Source organism: Eptatretus burgeri, unplaced genomic scaffold, assembly GCF_056783735.1.
Source record: "Eptatretus burgeri isolate ZD-2024b unplaced genomic scaffold, Ebu_testis_v1 Ebu_testis_scaffold_3156, whole genome shotgun sequence".
Taxonomy (NCBI): domain Eukaryota; kingdom Metazoa; phylum Chordata; class Myxini; order Myxiniformes; family Myxinidae; genus Eptatretus; species Eptatretus burgeri.
In genome coordinates, this window is record NW_028225104.1 from 251,752 (window position 1) to 273,642 (window position 21,891).

Consider the following 21,891-nt stretch of genomic DNA (forward strand, 5'->3'; position numbering starts at 1 on the left):
GACATGAAAGGTCGATTACGCTTTCAAGAAAAGTGTGGTGGCTCTGAAAAGAGCCGTTGGGTGCTGCACAAGGCGCCGCGGATACGTCGTGCCAGCTGGATGTCCTTGGGCATGATGGTGACACGCTTGGCGTGAATGGCCCACAAATTTGTGTCCTCAAACACACCGACGAGGTAGGCCTCACTCGACTCCTGCAGCGCCATCACTGCAGAGCTCTGGAAACGCAAGTCGGTCATTAAATCCTGTGCGATTTCACGGACTCGACGCTGAAACGGAAGCTTGCGAATGAGCAACTCCGTGGACTTTTGGTGGCCACGGATCTCACGCAGTGCCACAGTTCCTGGCCGGTGACGATGCTGTTTTTTCACACCACCCGTGGCTGCCGCGCTTTTACTTGCCATCTTGGTCGCCAACTGTTTCCGGCCAGGATGCTCAACCTTTCCCCCGTCGATTTACGGGCAGTCTGCTTCGTACGGCCCATCGTTAACACCAACACTAAAATAATCCAAAACAGTAGCTGCAACAAATAGCAGCAAACAAGATAACGTGCACAATGTGCGATTTTATTTCCGGCGGGAGACGCTTCAGTCGGTTGCTATTGGTTGCCACTTGATTCACGTTTGCGATTGGTTGCCTCAAAACCTTTCCCATCGCGGAAGAATTCAGCACCACCTTCAACTTCTTTCATTGGTCGAAACTTCAATCCCCCCTCTCCATTGGCTCAAAGCCGAGCCCGATGTGATCCGCTGCACAAGAGAAAGCTGCGTGGGCCCTCCCTTGCTCGTTCCTCCCACCAACGTCTATCCCAGCGAGGGTCCTGACCTCGTTTGGGCCTTCAGAGCAATGTGGGAACCGAAAGGCTGAAGTGCGCATGCGCGATGGGAGGTGAGGGGTGAAAGGTCACGAAGTGCTTTCCTCGCCCCTCCCCATTCACCACCCTTCGAGCCCCGCCCACACCCTTCCCAGGCCAATCACATCCATCACGGAATGTTGGTGTGAAAGTGCAAAGGTTATTCATGTTCAGCGATGGACCAATAGGAAGCCTCGGCGCCACTGTCACGTCGACGTGTGATGTTCATCGCTTGGCTTATTTTGTTCTGAATTCAAACCATCATCATGTCTCATTGTGGTAAAGCCGTTTATCTTTTATGCATTCGAAAGCACCATAAGTAAATAATATCTGTTCCCTACCAAGGAAGTTCAACACAGGAGAAAGACATGAGGCCCCGGGGGTAGTGCACGGTGCATGTTGGATTTCTCACCGAAGAACCACCTTCACCCACTCCAGTCCATCTTCACCGTTTAAAGTTTAAACAGTCACGCACAAAGGACGTGTCTTCGTTTGAACAAGTCTTCGTTAAGATATGGATAGATTTGTGTTTCTGTCATCTTTAACTGCAATGTCACCTTACATTGTGTCGTCAAGCCGACAGGAATTTGTATCTACATTTGTTTTATTGAAGAAATCGACGTCATGACATACAAGGGGTGGGGGTGGCACATAGTTTGTCGCCGTCTTGTTATGTTTGGTAATCGGTGAAGTATCATCAACAACATATAGTAATCGACTTTTATTTGACCTCGCGATCATTCACGGTATTCATTCTTGTTATTTTTTTATATTCTCTGGTCATCGGCTGCCAAGTATCAACATCATTTGGTAATCAGCTTTCATTCAACGCTGGGGTCATTCATGGTATTCAACTTGTTATTTAGTCATTCATGGTATTCAGCTTCTTATTTAGTCATTCATGGTATTCAGCTTGTTCTTTAGTCATTCATGGTATTCAGCTTGTTATTTAGTCATTCATGGTATTCAGCTTGTTATTTAGTCATTCATGGTATTCAGCTTGTTATTTAGTCATTCATGGTATTCAGCTTGTTATTTAGTCATTCATGGTATTCAGCTTGTTATTTAGTCATTCATGGTATTCAGCTTGTTATTTAGTCATTCATGGTATTCAGCTTGTTATTTAGTCATTCATGGTATTCAGCTTGTTATTATAATGGGGAAAGATAAATAAATATACCTTTGTGATCATAGCGAAAGGTAAGTAAACCTGGGCGACAACAGCAAAATGTGGTGTTTGAACCTCAAAGAAATGACATTTCAAAGAGACAACAATGGAGGGTTTAAGGAGGTTTAAATCGGTTGGCCGGACAAAACGAGCAATTTTACTTTTCTTGAGATCCGAAATGGCATCAAAACATCCGACGACTACCTTATACCTTTGAAGCGTGTTTCTAACTTCGTCGATGTGTGCGCTCGTTGTTTATTTGCCAAAGTTCCTCAGTTCAGGTTGTGTTCAGAATGAAATCGTCGTCAATAACTGTATAATTTAAACCTCATTTGACAAGATTATGTGTTTACTCGAGTGAAAGCGAAATGACCGCAAGAGCGAGTGCAGTCACAGATTTATCAAAGCGAAAGGACGTGGTCCGCATGCCCGGCCACAGTTGAAAGGGGAAGGTGCTCCAAGAGAACGCACACCTGTGTGTGCCCACACACACCCTTTCTTGCAGAGAAAATCATTTTATGTGGGATACAAAGGGTAAAGGTCAAAGAGCAAATCTAACTTCGGGAGCGTTAAAGTGGTGCCCGGAACAATGTTACACTCTCTGTGTGTCAGGATTTCTGGTTTTACTTTCTGTCTAACTCAAACTGTAACTACCGGGCCAGCTTTAATATCTCTTTCTTGTAAATAAACATCCCACACTGTTCTTACTCACTCATTTTCACTCACTTTGCATTCTCTATTTTATTTCTCTTTATTTAAGGCCTGGCCTCGATGAGGACTATTCCAAAGTGATGCAATTCATACTGATGAAACGGTATGAATCGTAATTAACACTCCACTGCACGTCTGCCTTCCCTTCCTCTCAAAGCACACTGTGTTCCCTTCTCACACCCCTGCTCGCTCCCCATCCCTCCCCTCTCCTTTCCTCTCCACTCTCCCCGTCCTTCTCTCCTTCTTCCCCCCACTTCTTCTCCCTTCCACCTTTCGCATTACTGTCAGCGAAACGACAGGTAGTATTTGCTCGTGTTTAATACAATGAAAGGTATTGATAAAATAAGTGCAGAAGAATTATTCAACAGAGTGGACAGTGATAGGACCAGGGGTCGTAGCCTGAGAGTAAAGAAGAGGAGAGTGAAGACAGTAGCAAGCTTGGTAGGGAAGACGTGAGTTCAGACGGAAGTTCGGAAGTGTTCTTTTACTCAGAGAGTAGTTAATGCATGGAATGGTCTCCCTGGAAAGGTGGAGGCAGCAGAAACAGAAGACAAGCCAGAAGGCGACATGGGTGGTCACGATATAATTGCATACGAGTCATTCAGTTTTTGAAGGATCGGGCTGAATATTTTTGACAAAGAGGTTGATTATAGTGCGCTTAAAAGCGCGGAAGCCGATTTTTGATTTTCGAAAAAAAAAATACAAAAATATTTTTTGGGTTTGTTCAAAAACTTCAAAGTCCCATTGCAAGGCAACGGTGATGTCCAAAGCAACGGTGCTCAAAAGCATACAACTCCATCCTGGTGTGAACCGACCAGTCAGGTTTCATCAAAATCAGTTTACTCCTCTGGCCTCCAGAGCTGTCCATTACATACATACAGACAGACGGAAACCCTGAGAATAACGGTGGTCCAGCGACCACCCAATATAATCTATCTATAATTCCAGCAATCTCTGTGTGTGTGTCTGTGTGTGTGTGACCGCTGTTTCTCGACAACCACTGGTCCAATCTAATTGAAATTTGCCAGGTATGTTGCTGGGGACCTGAGGATGTGCCTTTTCAAGGTTTGATATTAATCGGACAAGTGCTTCCCAAGTTATGGCCATTTATTTGCCAAACCAATGGCAAGACACGTTGTTGCGTGGGCGTGGCCGATGGGGAAGGGAAGCACAGCCACGTTCCCCATTACGGGTTACAACGTACGGGAGAGTGATGACTTCGTGTATTCTAATAATTTCTCGATTTCTTATGCGCATTTATAGATAAACACAATGGCCCAAGTTATGATCGTTTTCATATTAGACGGTGTATAAATTTCGGGAACATCAGAGTGCTGGTATGCTCCGAACCAGGAAGTAATTTTTTTCTCTCTCTTCTCTTTTTGTTTTTCCTTGCCACGACATTGCGAAAAGGTAAAATACGTTGGCGCTAATTGAATAATTGGGTATTATAAATAAATTGCGAATAATATCGAACTTCCGGGTCACGCACGTACGGGCACGTGAGAGCGAAGAAACGGCCTGTGGTTTATTTATTTATTATTATTATTATTTTTTTATTATTATTATTTGTTTTAACGGGCACGTACTAGTAAGTTTAAATTGGAACAAGTCTGAAGACGACGATGGTTCACGAGCGGTATTTGACGATGTAGATTGTTTCAGAAGTCAAGGATGAGACAATGTGATAATGTTTGACCAAGTTATAAAAATGATCAACATGATGTGGTCTGAGTGACAGGTTATTCACTGCAGAATGTCGAAAACCCGGTTTCGTTCAACAACTTTCAAAATTTGACCTTTGCGACCGATATCCATCCATTGGGACCATACTCTGTGCAGAGCGTTGGTGCTGCTTAAGCAGTCTCCTTGGCTATTGGACACAATCCTGGACGGGTCGCCACTCCGACACAGTATACCAGCATGCTGGCACTCATTTTGCCGACCTCGGAAGGATGACAGGTTGCGTTAACCCCACCTGGTATTAATTCAACAGCTGAGTGGGGTTTGAACTCAGGACCCTCAGATCCCAAGCCCGCCCCCCAAACCATTGAGCCAACACCAGGCATGACCGATATGATATGATATTACGGAACTAAACTCGCTCTTACGGAACTGCACTCTCTCTTACGGAACTAAACTCTCTCTTACGGAACTAAATTCGCTTTTACGGAACTAAACTCTCTCTTACGGAACTACACTTTCTCTTATGGAACTAAACTCGCTCTTCCGGAGCTACACTCTCTCTTACGGAACTAAACTCGCTCTTACAGAACTAAATTCGCTCTTATGGAACTACACTCTCTCTTACGGAACTAAATTCGCTCTTACGGAACTAAACTCTCTGTTACGGAACTAAACTCTCTCTTCTGGAACTACACTCTCTCTTACGGAACTACACTTTCTTTTATGGAACTAAACTCGCTCTTCCGGAACTACACTCACTCTTACGGAACTACACTCTCTCTTACGGAACTAAACTCGCTCTTACGGAACTAAACTCGCTCTTACGGAACTAAACACTCTCTTACGGAGGGAGAGGGATGGGGTCGGGGTGGGGCACACAGGGAAAACAAGATGGACACAACAGGGACTTTCAGGAAGGAAATCAGGGAATTTGAAGGTAGATCTGGGGCCCCTGCCTCACGTCTTGCTTAGCATAATGCTGTGGAAACAAAAGTTTTCAAGATAATAATTGGTATCTCTTGTGATGAAGCTGAGTGTATAAGCCTCTCACTTTGCCATCGCCAACACATCGGTGATCTCTGTCTTCTGTCTTATTTCTGGTCTTGCACCCTCTACCCTTTCAGTGCTCTGTCCCCTCCAAGTATCTGCACCATGTACGCGTCCACTAACAACTCACTCCTAATGAAACTCCCTTAATCCGAAACCTCTGCTCACCTCCACTCAATTATCCCTCTCTTTTCCTGCCTGTGGAACCACCTTCCACACGCTCTTTCATCTCATTCTTCCCCTCGGGCCGGAGTCCGTGCATCGGAGTAAGGTTGAAGTACGTGCTCGTCTGCTGGTCTTGGGAGGCCACTTAAGGGCCAGTACTGGGGTTGGAACCGGAGGTAAAACTTTCGAACAACTACATTCGCTCAAGAACTGTTAAATGTCCAATTCTGGAGTTTCCGTGCCATCCACGTTTGCTCCCTTCCAGTAAGATTCTTCCTCGTCCACTGCACCTTACATTTCTTGATGTTAAACTTCACCTGCCAATGTTTTACCCAATCTATTAAAGTATTCAGACATTCCTGAATCTAACCACTACCCCCTCTGATGTCGAACTCACTTCCAAGCTTTGTGTCACCTGCAAATTTGGAAAGCCAACTCTTAACCCCACCATCCAAATCGTTGATGTAAATCATGAATAACAAGAGAGAGAATTTCTTTGCAACACACGTCCCCGACCGATATGATATTTATTGATCCAAAGAGGCATAACTCTGAAAAAAGGTAGAACATCACATAATAACATGTAAGACCTTCCTGTACTCAGACCACAACCCAAAGTCTTGATTTAATATCTCCTGGTGGTTTGTGAGACATTTCGGAGTTCACCTGCTGGTTTATTCCGATCTCCTGCTCGATGTTGATAAACCTCCAATATCCCGTCAACACACCTAACAGTGGCTTGATGAGGTCAACATCAGGACTGTGGGCTGGCTTAAACCCAAGTGGAATCATAAAACGAGTCCTTGATGTAAGCAGCGTGGGAAGGTGTGTTGTCATGGTGATACAGGTAGGGCGTCACACCAGTAGAACTCCATGATTGCTGGTACTGTCCTCTCATGGGGAATGTCACCACAGGGTTCAGTCGTCATCACTCCTTACATATCCAAGCCATGATGAAGTCTTCACCCTCCATTTCATTGCATTCTCCATGGAGAATCTGATCGTCATTACTCATCATGGATGACGGTAGTACTCCATGTGGAGGGATGACACATGAAAAAAAAATCCGCCCATTCAGGTGTGCACACAATGATACACTCATAAACTCCGAAAGAGTGAACTCAAAAGTATTTAGAAGCGATAACTTTCTTCTCGAGCGTTTTCTGAACGACAAAGACTTAATTTCATCGTTTTTGAGCCCAATCTCTCAATGGTGAAGAAGCACTGAAAAAAATAAATAATTCTCATATCCAGATCCGGACCCGAATCTGCACCAAAATTGAATCAATTCTTCCTCGTCAGATACACAACGTGTCCACCAACTTTCATCTGAATCTCTTCACAACTTTTTGAGATATCGTGCTATGTATGAGTTTCGCCCGATCTCTCAGGTCTGGTCAGGTGTGGGAGCATGCCCCGGAGCAGCGCGTCGCTGCGTCCACTTTCCGCCGCTACTCCAGGGGCCTCCGTCTGGCCAACCCCCAGGCAGATGCCTGGCCCATCTCCAATCCCCATCTCCTTGAGATGCCGATCAACCTGCTGAAACCACGAGGCACGTGGTCGGCCCGTTGGCCTCCTCCACTTCTTGCAGGATCAGCATCAGGAAAATCTCTCTTCACCTGCAAGTGGGGGGGGGGGAGGGGGAGGGGCGAGATACCATGCTATCTCTCAATGGTGAAGAATCACTGAAAAAAATTCTAGTGTTTGGATCCAGATCTTCACCCAAATCGAATCATTTCGTTCTTCTCTTGTCAACAAAATTTCATCTGGAAATTAAAGATATCCTGCACACACAAACAAACACAAAGGAGTGAAAACATAACCATTTTTACTTTCAGTGGTGGAGAACCTCATGTCTGCCTGGCTAGCTCAGTTGGCAGAGCATGGGACTCTTAATCCCAGGGTCGTGGGTTCGAGCCCCACGTTGGGCGACATTTAGTGTTTGGTGTGTGTTTTGGTTTTCTCTGCTTGCAGATAAATTCCGTTTGGTGGTAATATTTTAATTTTTTTTCCGCTGAGATCGCGCTCAAATATCAAAAATTGCAACTTTATTCCTCTCAACGTGTCAAGGAGCGTCATCTGTCGGTTGGCTGTGTCGAGGTTTCATTGAACCATCCCTGAACCACGTCCCGCTCAGACCCGGGCAGCCTCCAGCGTCTTGTTCATCAAAGCTCCCTCTCCCAGTCGTGATGTTTTCCAGTCTTGGTGAAAAAACAAACCAAAAGTGCTTCACAAAATGTATTTTCTTTCGACAATTACACGTACAATACACAAAGCATTGTGAGTGACATGAAAGGTCGATTACGCTTTCAAGAAAAGTGTGGTGGCTCTGAAAAGAGCCGTTGGGTGCTGCACAAGGCGCCGCGGATACGTCGTGCCAGCTGGATGTCCTTGGGCATGATGGTGGCACGCTTGGCGTGAATGGCCCACAAATTTGTGTCCTCAAACACACCGACGAGGTAGGCCTCACTCGACTCCTGCAGCGCCATCACTGCAGAGCTCTGGAAACGCAAGTCGGTCATTAAATCCTGTGCGATTTCACGGACTCGACGCTGAAACGGAAGCTTGCGAATGAGCAACTCCGTGGACTTTTGGTGGCCACGGATCTCACGCAGTGCCACAGTTCCTGGCCGGTGACGATGCTGTTTTTTCACACCACCCGTGGCTGCCGCGCTTTTACTTGCCATCTTGGTCGCCAACTGTTTCCGGCCAGGATGCTCAACCTTTCCCCCGTCGATTTACGGGCAGTCTGCTTCGTACGGCCCATCGTTAACACCAACACTAAAATAATCCAAAACAGTAGCTGCAACAAATAGCAGCAAACAAGATAACGTGCACAATGTGCGATTTTATTTCCGGCGGGAGACGCTTCAGTCGGTTGCTATTGGCTGCCACTTGATTCACGTTTGCGATTGGCTGCCTCAAAACCTTTCCCATCGCGGAAGAATGCAGCACCACCTTCCGCTTCTTTCATTGGTCGAAACTTCAATCACCCCTCTCCATTGGCTCAAAGCCGAGGCCGATGTTATCCGCTCCATGAGGGGAAGCTCCGTCCGCCCTCCCTTGCTCGTTTTTCCCACCATTGTCTATCCTGAGCTTGTTTGGGCCTTGAGAGCAATGTGGAAACCGAAAGGATGAAGTGCGCATGCGCGAAGGGAGGTGAAGAGTGAAAGGTCACGAAGAGCTTTCCTCGCCCCTCCCCATTCACCACCCTTCGAGCCCCGCCCACACCCTTTCCAGGCCAATCACATCCATCACGGAATGTTGGTGTGAAAGTGCAAAGGTTATTCATGGTCAGCGATGGACCAATAGGAAGCCTCGGCGCCACTGTCACGTCGACGTGTGATGTTCATCGCTTGGCTTATTCTGTTCTGAATTCAAACCATCATCATGTCTCATTGTGGTAAAGCCGTTTATCTTTTATGCATTCGAAAGCACCATAAGTAAATAATATCTGTTCCCTACCAAGGAAGTTCAACACAGGAGAAAGACATGAGGCCCCGGGGGTAGTGCACGGTGCATGTTGGATTTCTCACCGAAGAACCACCTTCACCCACTCCAGTCCATCTTCACCGTTTAAAGTTTAAACAGTCACGCACAAAGGACGTGTCTTCGTTTGAACAAGTCTTCGTTAAGATATGGATAGATTTGTGTTTCTGTCATCTTTAACTGCAATGTCACCTTACATTGTGTCGTCAAGCCGACAGGAATTTGTATCTACATTTGTTTTATTGAAGAAATCGACGTCATGACATACAAGGGGTGGGGGTGGCACATAGTTAGTCGCCGTCTTGTTATGTTTGGTAATCGGTGAAGTATCATCAACAACATATAGTAATCGACTTTTATTTGACCTCGCGATCATTCACGGTATTCATTCTTGTTATTTTTTTATATTCTCTGGTCATCGGCTGCCAAGTATCAACATCATTTGGTAATCAGCTTTCATTCAACGCTGGGGTCATTCATGGTATTCAACTTGTTATTTAGTCATTCATGGTATTCAGCTTGTTATTTAGTCATTCATGGTATTCAGCTTCTTATTTAGTCATTCATGGTATTCAGCTTGTTATTTAGTCATTCATGGTATTCAGCTTGTTCTTTAGTCATTCATGGTATTCAGCTTGTTATTTAGTCATTCATGGTATTCAGCTTGTTCTTTAGTCATTCATGGTATTCAGCTTCTTATTTAGTCATTCATGGTATTCAGCTTGTTCTTTAGTCATTCATGGTATTCAGCTTGTTATTTAGTCATTCATGGTATTCAGCTTGTTCTTTAGTCATTCATGGTATTCAGCTTCTTATTTAGTCATTCATGGTATTCAGCTTGTTATTTAGTCATTCATGGTATTCAGCTTGTTATTTAGTCATTCATGGTATTCAGCTTGTTCTTTAGTCATTCATGGTATTCAGCTTGTTATTTAGTCATTCATGGTATTCAGCTTGTTATTTAGTCATTCATGGTATTCAGCTTGTTATTTAGTCATTCATGGTATTCAGCTTGCTATTTAGCCATTCATGGTATTCAGCTTGTGATTTAGCCATTCATGGTATTCAGCTTGTTATTTAGTCATTCATGGTATTCAGCTTGTTATTTAGTCATTCATGGTATTCAGCTTGTTATTATAATGGGGAAAGATAAATAAATATACCTTTCTGATCATAGCGAAAGGTAAATAAACCTGGGCGACAACAGCAAAATGTGGTGTTTGAACCTCAAAGAAATGACATTTCAAAGAGACAACAATGGAGGGTTTAAGGAGGTTTAAATCGGTTGGCCGGACAAAACGAGCAATTTTACTTTTCTTGAGATCCGAAATGGCATCAAAACATCCGACGACTACCTTATACCTTTGAAGCGTGTTTCTAACTTCGTCGATGTGTGTGCTCGTTGTTTATTTGCCAAAGTTCCTCAGTTCAGTTTGTGTTCAGAATGAAATCGTCGTCAATAACTGTATAATTTAAACCTCATTTGACCAGATTATGTGTTTACTCGAGTTGAAGCGAAATGACCGCAAGAGCGAGTGCAGTCACAGATTTATCAAAGCCAAAGGACGTGGTCCGCATGCCCAGCCACAGTTGAAAGAGGAAGGTTCTCGAAGAGAACGCACACCTGTGTGTGCCCACACACACCCTTTCTTGCAGAGAAAATCATTTTATGTGGGATACAAAGGGTAAAGGTCAAAGAGCAAATCTAACTTCGGGAGCGTTAAAGTGGTGCCCGGAACAATGTTACACTCTCTGTGTGTCAGGATTTCTGGTCTTACTTTCTGTCTAACTCAAACTGTAACTACCGGGCCAGCTTTAATATCTCTTTCTTGTAAATAAACATCCCACACTGTTCTTACTCACTCATTTTCACTCACTTTGCATTCTCTCTTTTATTTCTCTTTATTTAAGGCCTGGCCTCGATGAGGACTATTCCAAAGTGATGCAATTCATACTGATGAAACGGTATGAATCGTAATTAACACTCCACTGCACGTCTGCCTTCCCTCCCTCTCAAAGCACACTGTGTTCCCTTCTCACACCCCTGCTCGCTCCCCATCCCTCCCCTCTCCTTTCCTCTCCACCTCTTCACTCTCCCCGCCCTTCTCTCCTTCTTCCCCCCACTTCTTCTCCCTTCCGCCTTTCGCATTACTGTCAGCAAAACGACAGGTAGTATTTGCTCGTGTTTAATACAATGAAAGGTATTGATAAAATAAGTGCAGAAGAATTATTCAACAGAGTGGACAGTGATAGGACCAGGGGTCGTAGCCTGAGAGTAAAGAAGAGGAGAGTGAAGACAGTAGCAAGCTTGGTAGGGAAGACGAGAGTTCAGACGGAAGTTAGGAAGTGTTCTTTTACTCAGAGAGTAGTTAATGCATGGAATGGTCTCCCTGGAAAGGTGGAGGCAGCAGAAACAGAAGACAAGCCAGAAGGCGACATGGGTGGTCACGATATAATTGCATACGAGTCATTCAGTTTTTGAAGGATCGGGCTGAATATTTTTGACAAAGAGGTTGATTATAGTGCGCTTAAAAGCGCGGAAGCCGATTTTTGATTTTCGAAAAAAAAAATACAAAAATATTTTTTGGGTTTGTTCAAAAACTTCAAAGTCCCATTGCAAGGCAACGGTGATGTCCAAAGCAACGGTGCTCAAAAGCATACAACTCCATCCTGGTGTGAACCTACCAGTCAGGTTTCATCAAAATCAGTTTTCTCCTCTGGCCTCCAGAGCTGTCCATTACATACATACAGACAGACGGAAACCCTGAGAATAACGGTAGTCCAGCGACCACCCAATATAATCTATCTATAATTACAGCAATCTCTGTGTGTGTGTCTGTGTGTGTGTGACCGCTGTTTCTCGACAACCACTGGTCCAATCTAATTGAAATTTGCCAGGTATGTTGCTGGGGACCTGAGGATGTGCCTTTTCAAGGTTTGATATTAATCGGACAAGTGCTTCCCAAGTTATGGCCATTTATTTGCCAAACCAATGGCAAGACACGTTGTTGCGTGGGCGTGGCCGATGGGGAAGGGAAGCACAGCCACGTTCCCCATTACGGGTTACAACGTACGGGAGAGTGATGACTTCGTGTATTCTAATAATTTCTCGATTTCTTATGCGCATTTATAGATAAACACAATGGCCCAAGTTATGATCGTTTTCATATTAGACGGTGTATAAATTTCGGGAACATCAGAGTGCTGGTATGCTCCGAACCAGGAAGTAATTTTTTTCTCTCTCTTCGCTTTTCGTTTTTCCTTGCCACGACATTGCGAAAAGGTAAATACGTTGGCGCTAATTGAATAATTGGGTATTATAAATAAATTGCGAATAATATCGAACTTCCGGGTCACGCACGTACGGGCACGTGAGAGCGAAGAAACGGCCTGTGGTTTATTTATTTATTATTATTATTATTTTTTTATTATTATTATTTGTTTTAACGGGCACGTACTAGTAAGTTTAAATTGGAACAAGTCTGAAGACGACGATGGTTCACGAGCGGTATTTGACGATGTAGATTGTTTCAGAAGTCAAGGATGAGACAATGTGATAATGTTTGACCAAGTTATAAAAATGATCAACATGATGTGGTCTGAGTGACAGGTTATTCACTGCAGAATGTCGAAAACCCGGTTTCGTTCAACAACTTTCAAAATTTGACCTTTGCGACCGATATGATATGATATTACGGAACTAAACTCGCTCTTATGGAACTGCACTCTCTCTTACGGAACTAAACTCTCTCTTACGGAACTAAATTCGCTTTTACGGAACTAAACTCTCTCTTACGGAACTACACTTTCTCTTATGGAACTAAACTCGCTCTTCCGGAGCTACACTCTCTCTTACGGAACTAAACTCGCTCTTACAGAACTAAATTCGCTCTTATGGAACTACACTCTCTCTTACGGAACTAAATTCGCTCTTACGGAACTAAACTCTCTGTTACGGAACTAAACTCTCTCTTCTGGAACTACACTCTCTCTTACGGAACTGCACACTCTCTCTTACGGAACTACACTTTCTTTTATGGAACTAAACTCGCTCTTCCGGAACTACACTCACTCTTACGGAACTACACTCTCTCTTACGGAACTAAACTCGCTCTTACGGAACTAAACTCGCTCTTACGGAACTAAACACTCTCTTACGGAGGGAGAGGGATGGGGTCGGGGTGGGGCACACAGGGAAAACAAGATGGACACAACAGGGACTTTCAGGAAGGAAATCAGGGAATTTGAAGGTAGATCTGGGGCCCCTGCCTCACGTCTTGCTTAGCATAATGCTGTGGAAACAAAAGTTTTCAAGATAATAATTGGTATCTCTTGTGATGAAGCTGAGTGTATAAGCCTCTCACTTCGCCATCGCCAACACATCGGTGATCTCTGTCTTCTGTCTTATTTCTGGTCTTGCACCCTCTACCCTTTCAGTGCTCTGTCCCCTCCAAGTATCTGCACCATGTACGCGTCCACTAACAACTCACTCCTAATGAAACTCCCTTAATCCGAAACCTCTGCTCACCTCCACTCAATTATCCCTCTCTTTTCCTGCCTGTGGAACCACCTTCCACACGCTCTTTCATATCATTTTTCCCCTCGGGCCGGAGTCCGTGCATCGGAGTAAGGTTGAAGTACGTGCTCGTCTGCTGGTCTTGGGAGGCCACTTAAGGCCAGTACTGGGGTTGGAACCGGAGGTAGAACTTTCGAACAACTACATTCGCTCAAGAACTGTTAAATGTCCAATTCTGGAGTTTCAGTGCCATCCACGTTTGCTCCCTTCCAGTAAGATTCTTCCTCGTCCACTGCACCTTACATTTCTTGATGTTAAACTTCACCTGCCAATGTTTTACCCAATCTATTAAAGTATTCAGACATTCCTGAATCTAACCACTACCCCCTCTGATGTCGAACTCACTTCCAAGCTTTGTGTCACCTGCAAATTTGGAAAGCCAACTCTTAACCCCACCATCCAAATCGTTGATGTAAATCATGAATAACAAGAGAGAGAATTTCTTTGCAACACACGTCCCCGACCGATATGATATTTATTGATCCAAAGAGGCATAACTCTGAAAAAAGGTAGAACATTACATAATAACATGTAAGACCTTCCTGTACTTAGACCACAACCCAAAGCCTTGATTTAATATCTCCTGGTGGTTTGTGAGACATTTCGGAGTTCACCTGCTGGTTTATTCCGATCTCCTGCTCGATGTTGATAAACCTCCGATATCCCGTCAACACACCTAACAGTGGCTTGATGAGGTCAACATCAGGACTGTGGGCTGGCTTAAACCCAAATGGAATCATAAAACGAGTCCTTGATGTAAGCAGCGTGGGAAGGTGTGTTGTCATGGTGATACAGGTAGGGCGTCACACCAGTAGAACTCCATGATTGCTGGTACTGTCCTCTCATGGGGAATGTCACCACAGGGTTCAGTCGTCATCACTCCTTACATATCCAAGCCATGATGAAGTCTTCACCCTCCATTTCATTGCATTCTCCATGGAGAATCTGATCGTCATTACTCATCATGGATGACGGTAGTACTCCATGTGGAGGGATGACACATGAAAAAAAAATCCGCCCATTCAGGTGTGCACACAATGATACACTCATAAGCTCCGAAAGAGTGAACTCAAAAGTATTTAGAAGCGATAACTTTCTTCTCGAGCGTTTTCTGAACGACAAAGACTTAATTTCATCGTTTTTGAGCCCAATGGTGACGAAGCACTGAAAAAAATAAATAATTCTCATATCCAGATCCGGACCCGAATCTGCACCAAAATTGAATCAATTCTTCCTCGTCAGATACACAACGTGTCCACCAACTTTCATCTGAATCTCTTCACAACTTTTTGAGATATCGTGCTATGTATGAGTTTCGCCCGATCTCTCAGGTCTGGTCAGGTGTGGGAGCATGCCCCGGAGCAGCGCGTCGCTGCGTCCACTTTCCGCCGCTACTCCAGGGGCCTCCGTCTGGCCAACCCCCAGGCAGATGCCTGGCCCATCTCCAATCCCCATCTCCTTGAGATGCCGATCAACCTGCTGAAACCACGAGGCACGTGGTCGGCCCGTTGGCCTCCTCCACTTCTTGCAGGATCAGCATCAGGAAAATCTCTCTTCACCTGCAAGTGGGGGGGGGGGTTGGGCGAGATACCATGCTATCTCTCAATGGTGAAGAATCACTGAAAAAAATTCTAGTGTTCGGATCCAGATCTTCACCCAAATCGAATCATTTCGTTCTTGTCACACACCCTTGTCTTGTCAACAAAATTTCATCTGGAAATTAAAGATATCCTGCACACACAAACAAACACAAAGGAGTGAAAATATAACCTTCTTCAGTGTCAGTGGTGGAAAACCTCATCATGAAAACCCTTAGTCCCAGGGTCGTGGGTTCGAGCCCCACGTTGGGCAACATTTAGTGTTTGGTGTGTATTTTTGTTTTCTCTGCTTGCAGATAAATTCCGTTTGGTAATCATATTTGAATTTTTTTTCCACTGAGATCGCGCTCAAATATCAAAAATTGCAACTTTATTCCTCTCAACGTGTCAAGGAGCGTCATCTGTCGGTTGGCTGTGTCGAGGTTTCATTGAACCATCCCTGAACGGCGTCCCGCTCAGACCCGGGCAGCCTCCAGCGTCTTGTTCATCAAAGCTCCCTCTCCCAGTCGTGATGTTTTCCAGTCTTGGTGAAAAAACAAACCAAAAGTGCTTCACAAAATGTATTTCCTTTCGACAATTACACATACAATACACAAAGCATTGTGAGTGACATGAAAGGTCGATTACGCTTTCAAGAAAAGTGTGGTGGCTCTGAAACGAGTCGTTGGGTGCTGCACAAGGCGCCGCGGATACGTCGTGCCAGCTGGATGTCCTTGGGCATGATGGTGACACGCTTGGCGTGAATGGCCCACAAATTTGTGTCCTCAAACACACCGACGAGGTAGGCCTCACTCGACTTCCTGCAGCGCCATCACTGCAGAGCTCTGGAAACGCAAGTCGGTCATTAAATCCTGTGCGATTTCACGGACTCGACGCTGAAACGGAAGCTTGCGAATGAGCAACTCCGTGGACTTTTGGTGGCCACGGATCTCACGCAGTGCCACAGTTCCTGGCCGGTGACGATGCTGTTTTTTCACACCACCGGTGGCTGCCGTGCTTTTACTTGCCATCTTGGTCGCCAACTGTTTCCGGCCAGGATGCTCAACCTTTCCCCCGTCGATTTACGGGCAGTCTGCTTCGTACGGCCCATCGTTGACACCAACACTAAAATAATCCAAAACAGTAGCTGCAACAAATAGCAGCAAACAAGATAACGTGCACAATGTGCGATTTTATTTCCGGCGGGAGACGCTTCAGTCGGTTGCTATTGGCTGCCACTTGATTCACGTTTGCGATTGGTTGCCTCAAAACCTTTCCCATCGCGGAAGAATTCAGCACCACCTTCCGCTTCTTTCATTGGTCGAAACTTCAATCACCCCTCTCCATTGGCTCAAAGCCGAGGCCGATGTTATCCGCTCCATGAGGGGAAGCTCCGTCCGCCCTCCCTTGCTCGTTTTTCCCACCATTGTCTATCCTGAGCTTGTTTGGGCCTTGAGAGCAATGTGGAAACCGAAAGGATGAAGTGCGCATGCACGAAGGGAGGTGAAGAGTGAAAGGTCACGAAGAGCTTTCCTCGCCCCTCCCCATTCACCACCCTTCGAGCCCCGCCCACACCCTTCCCAGGCCAATCACATCCATCACGGAATGTTGGTGTGAAAGTGCAAAGGTTATTCATGTTCAGCGATGGACCAATAGGAAGCCTCGGCGCCACTGTCACGTCGACGTGTGATGTTCATCGCTTGGCTTATTCTGTTCTGAATTCAAACCATCATCATGTCTCATTGTGGTAAAGCCGTTTATCTTTTATGCATTCGAAAGCACCATAAGTAAATAATATCTGTTCCCTACCAAGGAAGTTCCACACAGGAGAAAGACATGAGACCCCGGGGGTAGTGCACGGTGCATGTTGGATTTCTCACCGGAGAACCACCTTCACCCACTCCAGTCCATCTTCACCGTTTAAAGTTTAAACAGTCACGCACAAAGGACGTGTCTTCGTTTGAACAAGTCTTCGTTAAGATATGGATAGATTTGTGTTTCTGTCATCTTTAACTGCAATGTCACCTTACATTGTGTCGTCAAGCCGACAGGAATTTGTATCTACATTTGTTTTATTGAAGAAATCGACGTCATGACATACAAGGGGTGGGGGTGGCACATAGTTAGTCACCGTTTTGTTATGTTTGGTAATCGGTGAAGTATCATCAACAACATATAGTAATCGACTTTTATTTGACCTCGCGATCATTCACGGTATTCATTGTTATTTTTTTATATTCTCTGGTCATCGGCTGCCCAAGTATCAACATCATTTGGTAATCAGCTTTCATTCAACACCGGGGTCATTCATGGTATTCAACTTGTTATTTAATCATCCATGGTATTCAGCTTGTTATTTAGTCATTCATGGTATTCAGCTTGTTATTTAGCCATTCATGGTATTCAGCTTGTTCTTTAGTCATTCATGGTATTCAGCTTGTTATTTAGTCATTCATGGTATTCAGCTTCTTATTTAGTCATTCATGGTATTCAGCTTGTTATTTAGTCATTCATGGTATTCAGCTTGTTCTTTAGTCATTCATGGTATTCAGCTTGTTATTTAGTCATTCATGGTATTCAGCTTGTTCTTTAGTCATTCATGGTATTCAGCTTCTTATTTAGTCATTCATGGTATTCAGCTTCTTATTTAGTCATTCATGGTATTCAGCTTGTTATTTAGTCATTCATGGTATTCAGCTTGTTATTTAGTCATTCATGGTATTCAGCTTGTTCTTTAGTCATTCATGGTATTCAGCTTGTTATTTAGTCATTCATGGTATTCAGCTTTTTTTTTTTTTTTTTTTTTTTTTTTTGTATACCTTGGTCGAGGCTCGTATGAGAGCTAACACACAACTCACAGCAAGGAGGCATGAGACAAGAGGGGTGGGAGTGGAAGGGACAAAACATTGGGGAACAGACACAGGTGAACTGTGGAAGGGAGAGGGATGGGGATGGGACGGGGAACATGGCGAGGAGAAGATGGACATTACAGGGGCTTTCAGGAAGGAAAGCAGGAGAATTGAAGGAAGTGGGCTTGGGTGGATTATCGGGGGTAGAAAAGATCGAGGATTTGGATGGGGGAAGATAAGAGGTGGTGGTGAACAGCTGTTTTGAAAGCCTGGAGGGAAGAATGGGAAAGAATAGAGTGAGGAAGTTTATTCCAAAGGCGGGGAAAAAAGAGGAATGAAAGAGTGAAGATGAGCAGTGATTCGTGATTTTGGTAGTTTTACCAGAAGGGGGTTGTTGGCGGACGTTGAGCGCCCTGTGGAAATGTGGTTGGGACAAATCGCAGAGAGAGCAGGGGGGGCAAGGCTGGAGAGGAGTCGGTAGAAGACAGAAAGACCACCGACCAACCTGCGGTGATTGAGTGAGAGGCCCAAAGACTCAGCTTCATTGCGGGAGATGCCGATGATCTTAAATGCCCTGGTTTCGACAGCGTGAAGCCGAGAAAGGTGGGAGGCAGGAGCACCAGCCCAGAGGGGAGAGCAGTACTCCATCAGGCTACGGACAAAAGCTTTGTAAGTAGTCAGGAGCTCAAGAGGGCCGAGGAAGGACTTTGCACGACGGAGGATTCCCAGTCGGCGACTGGCTTTTGAGGCAAGGTTGGAAATGTGACTTTCCCAGGAAAGGTCATGGCAGATAGTGAGACCCAGAAGCTTGAAAGAAAAGACTTCTTCCAGAGGATTGTTGAGAAAGTGGATGGGGGGGTTTTGTAAACGGTCCTTTCGAAGAGACATAGTGAGAGTGTGAGATTTGTGTGGATTGAAAGACATGTTCCACGTGTTGGACCAGTTTGTGATTTTATCCAGATCTGCAGTGAGCGAAGAAGCTGCTGCTTGCCGGTCTGAGGGATGACAGATGGTACGGCAGAGGGTGGAGTCATCGGCAAAGAGAAATAGAGGATTTTCCAGAGAGTCCGAGAGATCATTGATGAAAACCAGAAAAAGAACAGGGCCCAGAACGCTACCTTGAGGAACTCCAGCCTGCACAGGAAGAGGGGATGAAAGAACTCCATTTAGGGCCACACGTTGACTGCGACAGGAGAGGAAGTCTGCAGAGCCATGAGTGGAGATGGCCTTGAATACCATGGGAAGAGAGTTTGGTGAGTAGGGCAGGGTGCCAGACTGTGTCAAAAGCACGTGATATGTCCAGGGATACGGCTCGGATTTCCTGTCTGGCATTGAGGACCTCCATCCATTGATGGGAGAGCAGTAGCAGCATATCCAGGGTAGAGTGACCTGGTCTGAAACCAAATTGATGATTGGAAATCAAGCCATTGGAGAAGAGGAAGGATTTCATATCTGAAGCGATGATGGATTCCATAACCTTGCTGATGATTGGGAGAAGGCTGATTGGTCTGTAGTTACAGGGATCTGTTTTTGCACCTTTTTATGCAGGGCAGTGATGTTAGCAGATTTCCAAGCAGATGGCAGATGACCTTGGGAAAATGAGAGGGTGAATAGAACAGAGAGAGAGGGTGAGCAAGAGCAGAAGAGCAGGCTTTGAGGACACGTGGGCTGATGCCGTCTGGACCGGTTGCAGAATCTGACTCGAGGTTTGAAAGCAAGCTCTCCACCTTGTCAGGAGAAAAGGATACAGAGTCCAGGGACAGTTGGGTGCGACTGGGTAAAGTGGGTAGAGATAGTGATGGGTTTAGGACACAAGATTTAGCTGCAAACACCGAGTTTAGACATTCAGCTTTATCACGTGTGGTATCAGCAGTGCGGCCATTTGAGGTAAGGGAGGGGATGGAGGGGGAACATACACCAGAAACAGATTTGATTAAACGCCACCAGGATTTTGAGGAGGGAGAGAGGTTTGAGAGTTCAGACTTGAGATGAGAAAGATGTTGTTTTCTGGCTCTCCTGAGGGTAGCTACACACTTGTTCCGAGCTTTGTGGAAGGAACTGAGATTGCCCTCAGTTGGGTTTGCTTTCCATGAGGCAAAGGCAAGTTGTTTCAGGACAACTGCCTCGCCACAAGCTTCAGTAAACCAAGGGCGGGAGGAAGGGTAAGACAACTGAACACGAGAGGGGATAAATCTGTGCATGAGGGAGAGCAAGTTTCTTTGAAAGAATTCCCAAGAAATTGTTCTTTAGTCATTCATGGTATTCAGCTTGTTATTTAGTCATTCATAGTATTCAGCTTCTTATTTAGTCATTCATGGTATTCAGCTTGTTATTTAGTCATTCATGGTATTCAGCTTGTTATTTAGTCATTCATGGTATTCAGCTTGTTATATAGCCATTCATGGTATTCAGCTTGTTATTTAGTCATTCATGGTATTCAGCTTCTTATTTAGTCATTCATGGTATTCAGCTTGTTATTTAGTCATTCATGGTATTCAGCTTATGATTTAGTCATTCATGGTATTCAGCTTGTTATTTAGTCATTCATGGTATTCAGCTTGTTATTTAGTCATTCATGGTATTCAGCTTGTTATTTAGTCATTCATGGTATTCAGCTTGTTATTATAATGGGGAAAGATAAATAAATATACCTTTGTGATCATAGCGAAAGGTAAATAAACCTGGGCGACAACAGCAAAATGTGGTGTTTGAACCTCAAAGAAATGACATTTCAAAGAGACAACAATGGAGGGTTTAAGGAGGTTTAAATCGGTTGGCCGGACAAAACGAGCAATTTTACTTTTCTTGAAATCCGAAATGGCATCAAAACATCCGACGACGACCTGATACCTTTGAAGCGTGTTTCTAACTTCGGCGATGTGTGCGCTCGTTGTTTATTTGCCAAAGTTCCTCAGTTCAGGTTGTGTTCAGAATGAAATCGTCGTCAATAACTGTATAATTTAAACCTCATTTGACCAGATTATGTGTTTACTCGAGTTGAAGCGAAATGACCGCAAGAGCGAGTGCAGTCACAGATTTATCAAAGCGAAAGGACGTGGTCCGCATGCCCGGCCACAGTTGAAAGAGGAAGGTTCTCGAAGAGAACGCACACCTGTGTGTGCCCACACACACCCTTTCTTGCAGAGAAAATCATTAAATGTGGGATACAAAGGGTAAAGGTCAAAGAGCAAATCTAACTTCGGGAGCGTTAAAGTGGTGCCCGGAACAATGTTACACTCTCTGTGTGTCAGGATTTCTGGTCTTACTTTCTGTCTAACTCAAACTGTAACTACCGGGCCAGCTTTAATATCTCTTTCTTGTAAACAAACATCCCACACTGTTCTTACTCACTCATTTTCACTCACTTTGCATTCTCTATTTTATTTCTCTTTATTTAAGGACTGGCCTCGATGAGGACGATTCCAAAGTGATGCAATTCATACTGATGAAACGGTATGAATCGTAATTAACACTCCACTGCACGTCTGCCTTCCCTTCCTCTCAAAGCACACTGTGTTCCCTTCTCACACCCCTGCTCGCTCCCCATCCCTCCCCTCTCCTTTCCTCTCCACCTCTTCACTCTCCCCGCCCTTCTCTCCTTCTTCCCCCCACTTCTTCTCCCTTCCGCCTTTCGCATTACTGTCAGCAAAACGACAGGTAGTATTTGCTCGTGTTTAATACAATGAAAGGTATTGATAAAATAAGTGCAGAAGAATTTAATTATTCAACAGAGTGGACAGTGATAGGACCAGGGGCCTGAGAGTAAAGAAGAG

General features: G+C 44.8%; 1 protein-coding gene, 1 non-coding gene and 2 pseudogenes across 2 annotated transcripts; 1 reads left to right on the forward strand and 3 right to left on the reverse strand.

Annotated features, from left to right (window-relative positions):
• On the reverse strand, window positions 1-683 carry LOC147006684 (histone H3-like). Its single transcript, XM_085868168.1, is given in 2 exon segments — window positions 1-422; window positions 425-683. Coding segments are annotated over 2 exon segments (456 nt in total). The 5' UTR covers window positions 482-683; the 3' UTR covers window positions 1-23.
• Window positions 684-7,485: 6,802 nt separating this feature from the next.
• On the forward strand, window positions 7,486-7,558 carry TRNAK-CUU (transfer RNA lysine (anticodon CUU)). The gene has a single exon. It is a non-coding gene; the product is annotated as a tRNA-Lys (tRNA).
• A 378-nt stretch (window positions 7,559-7,936) lies between these two features.
• On the reverse strand, window positions 7,937-8,818 carry LOC147006686 (histone H3-like; annotated as a pseudogene).
• A 7,103-nt stretch (window positions 8,819-15,921) lies between these two features.
• Window positions 15,922-16,753, reverse strand: LOC147006687 (histone H3-like; annotated as a pseudogene).
• Between the last annotated feature and the right edge of the window lie 5,138 nt (window positions 16,754-21,891).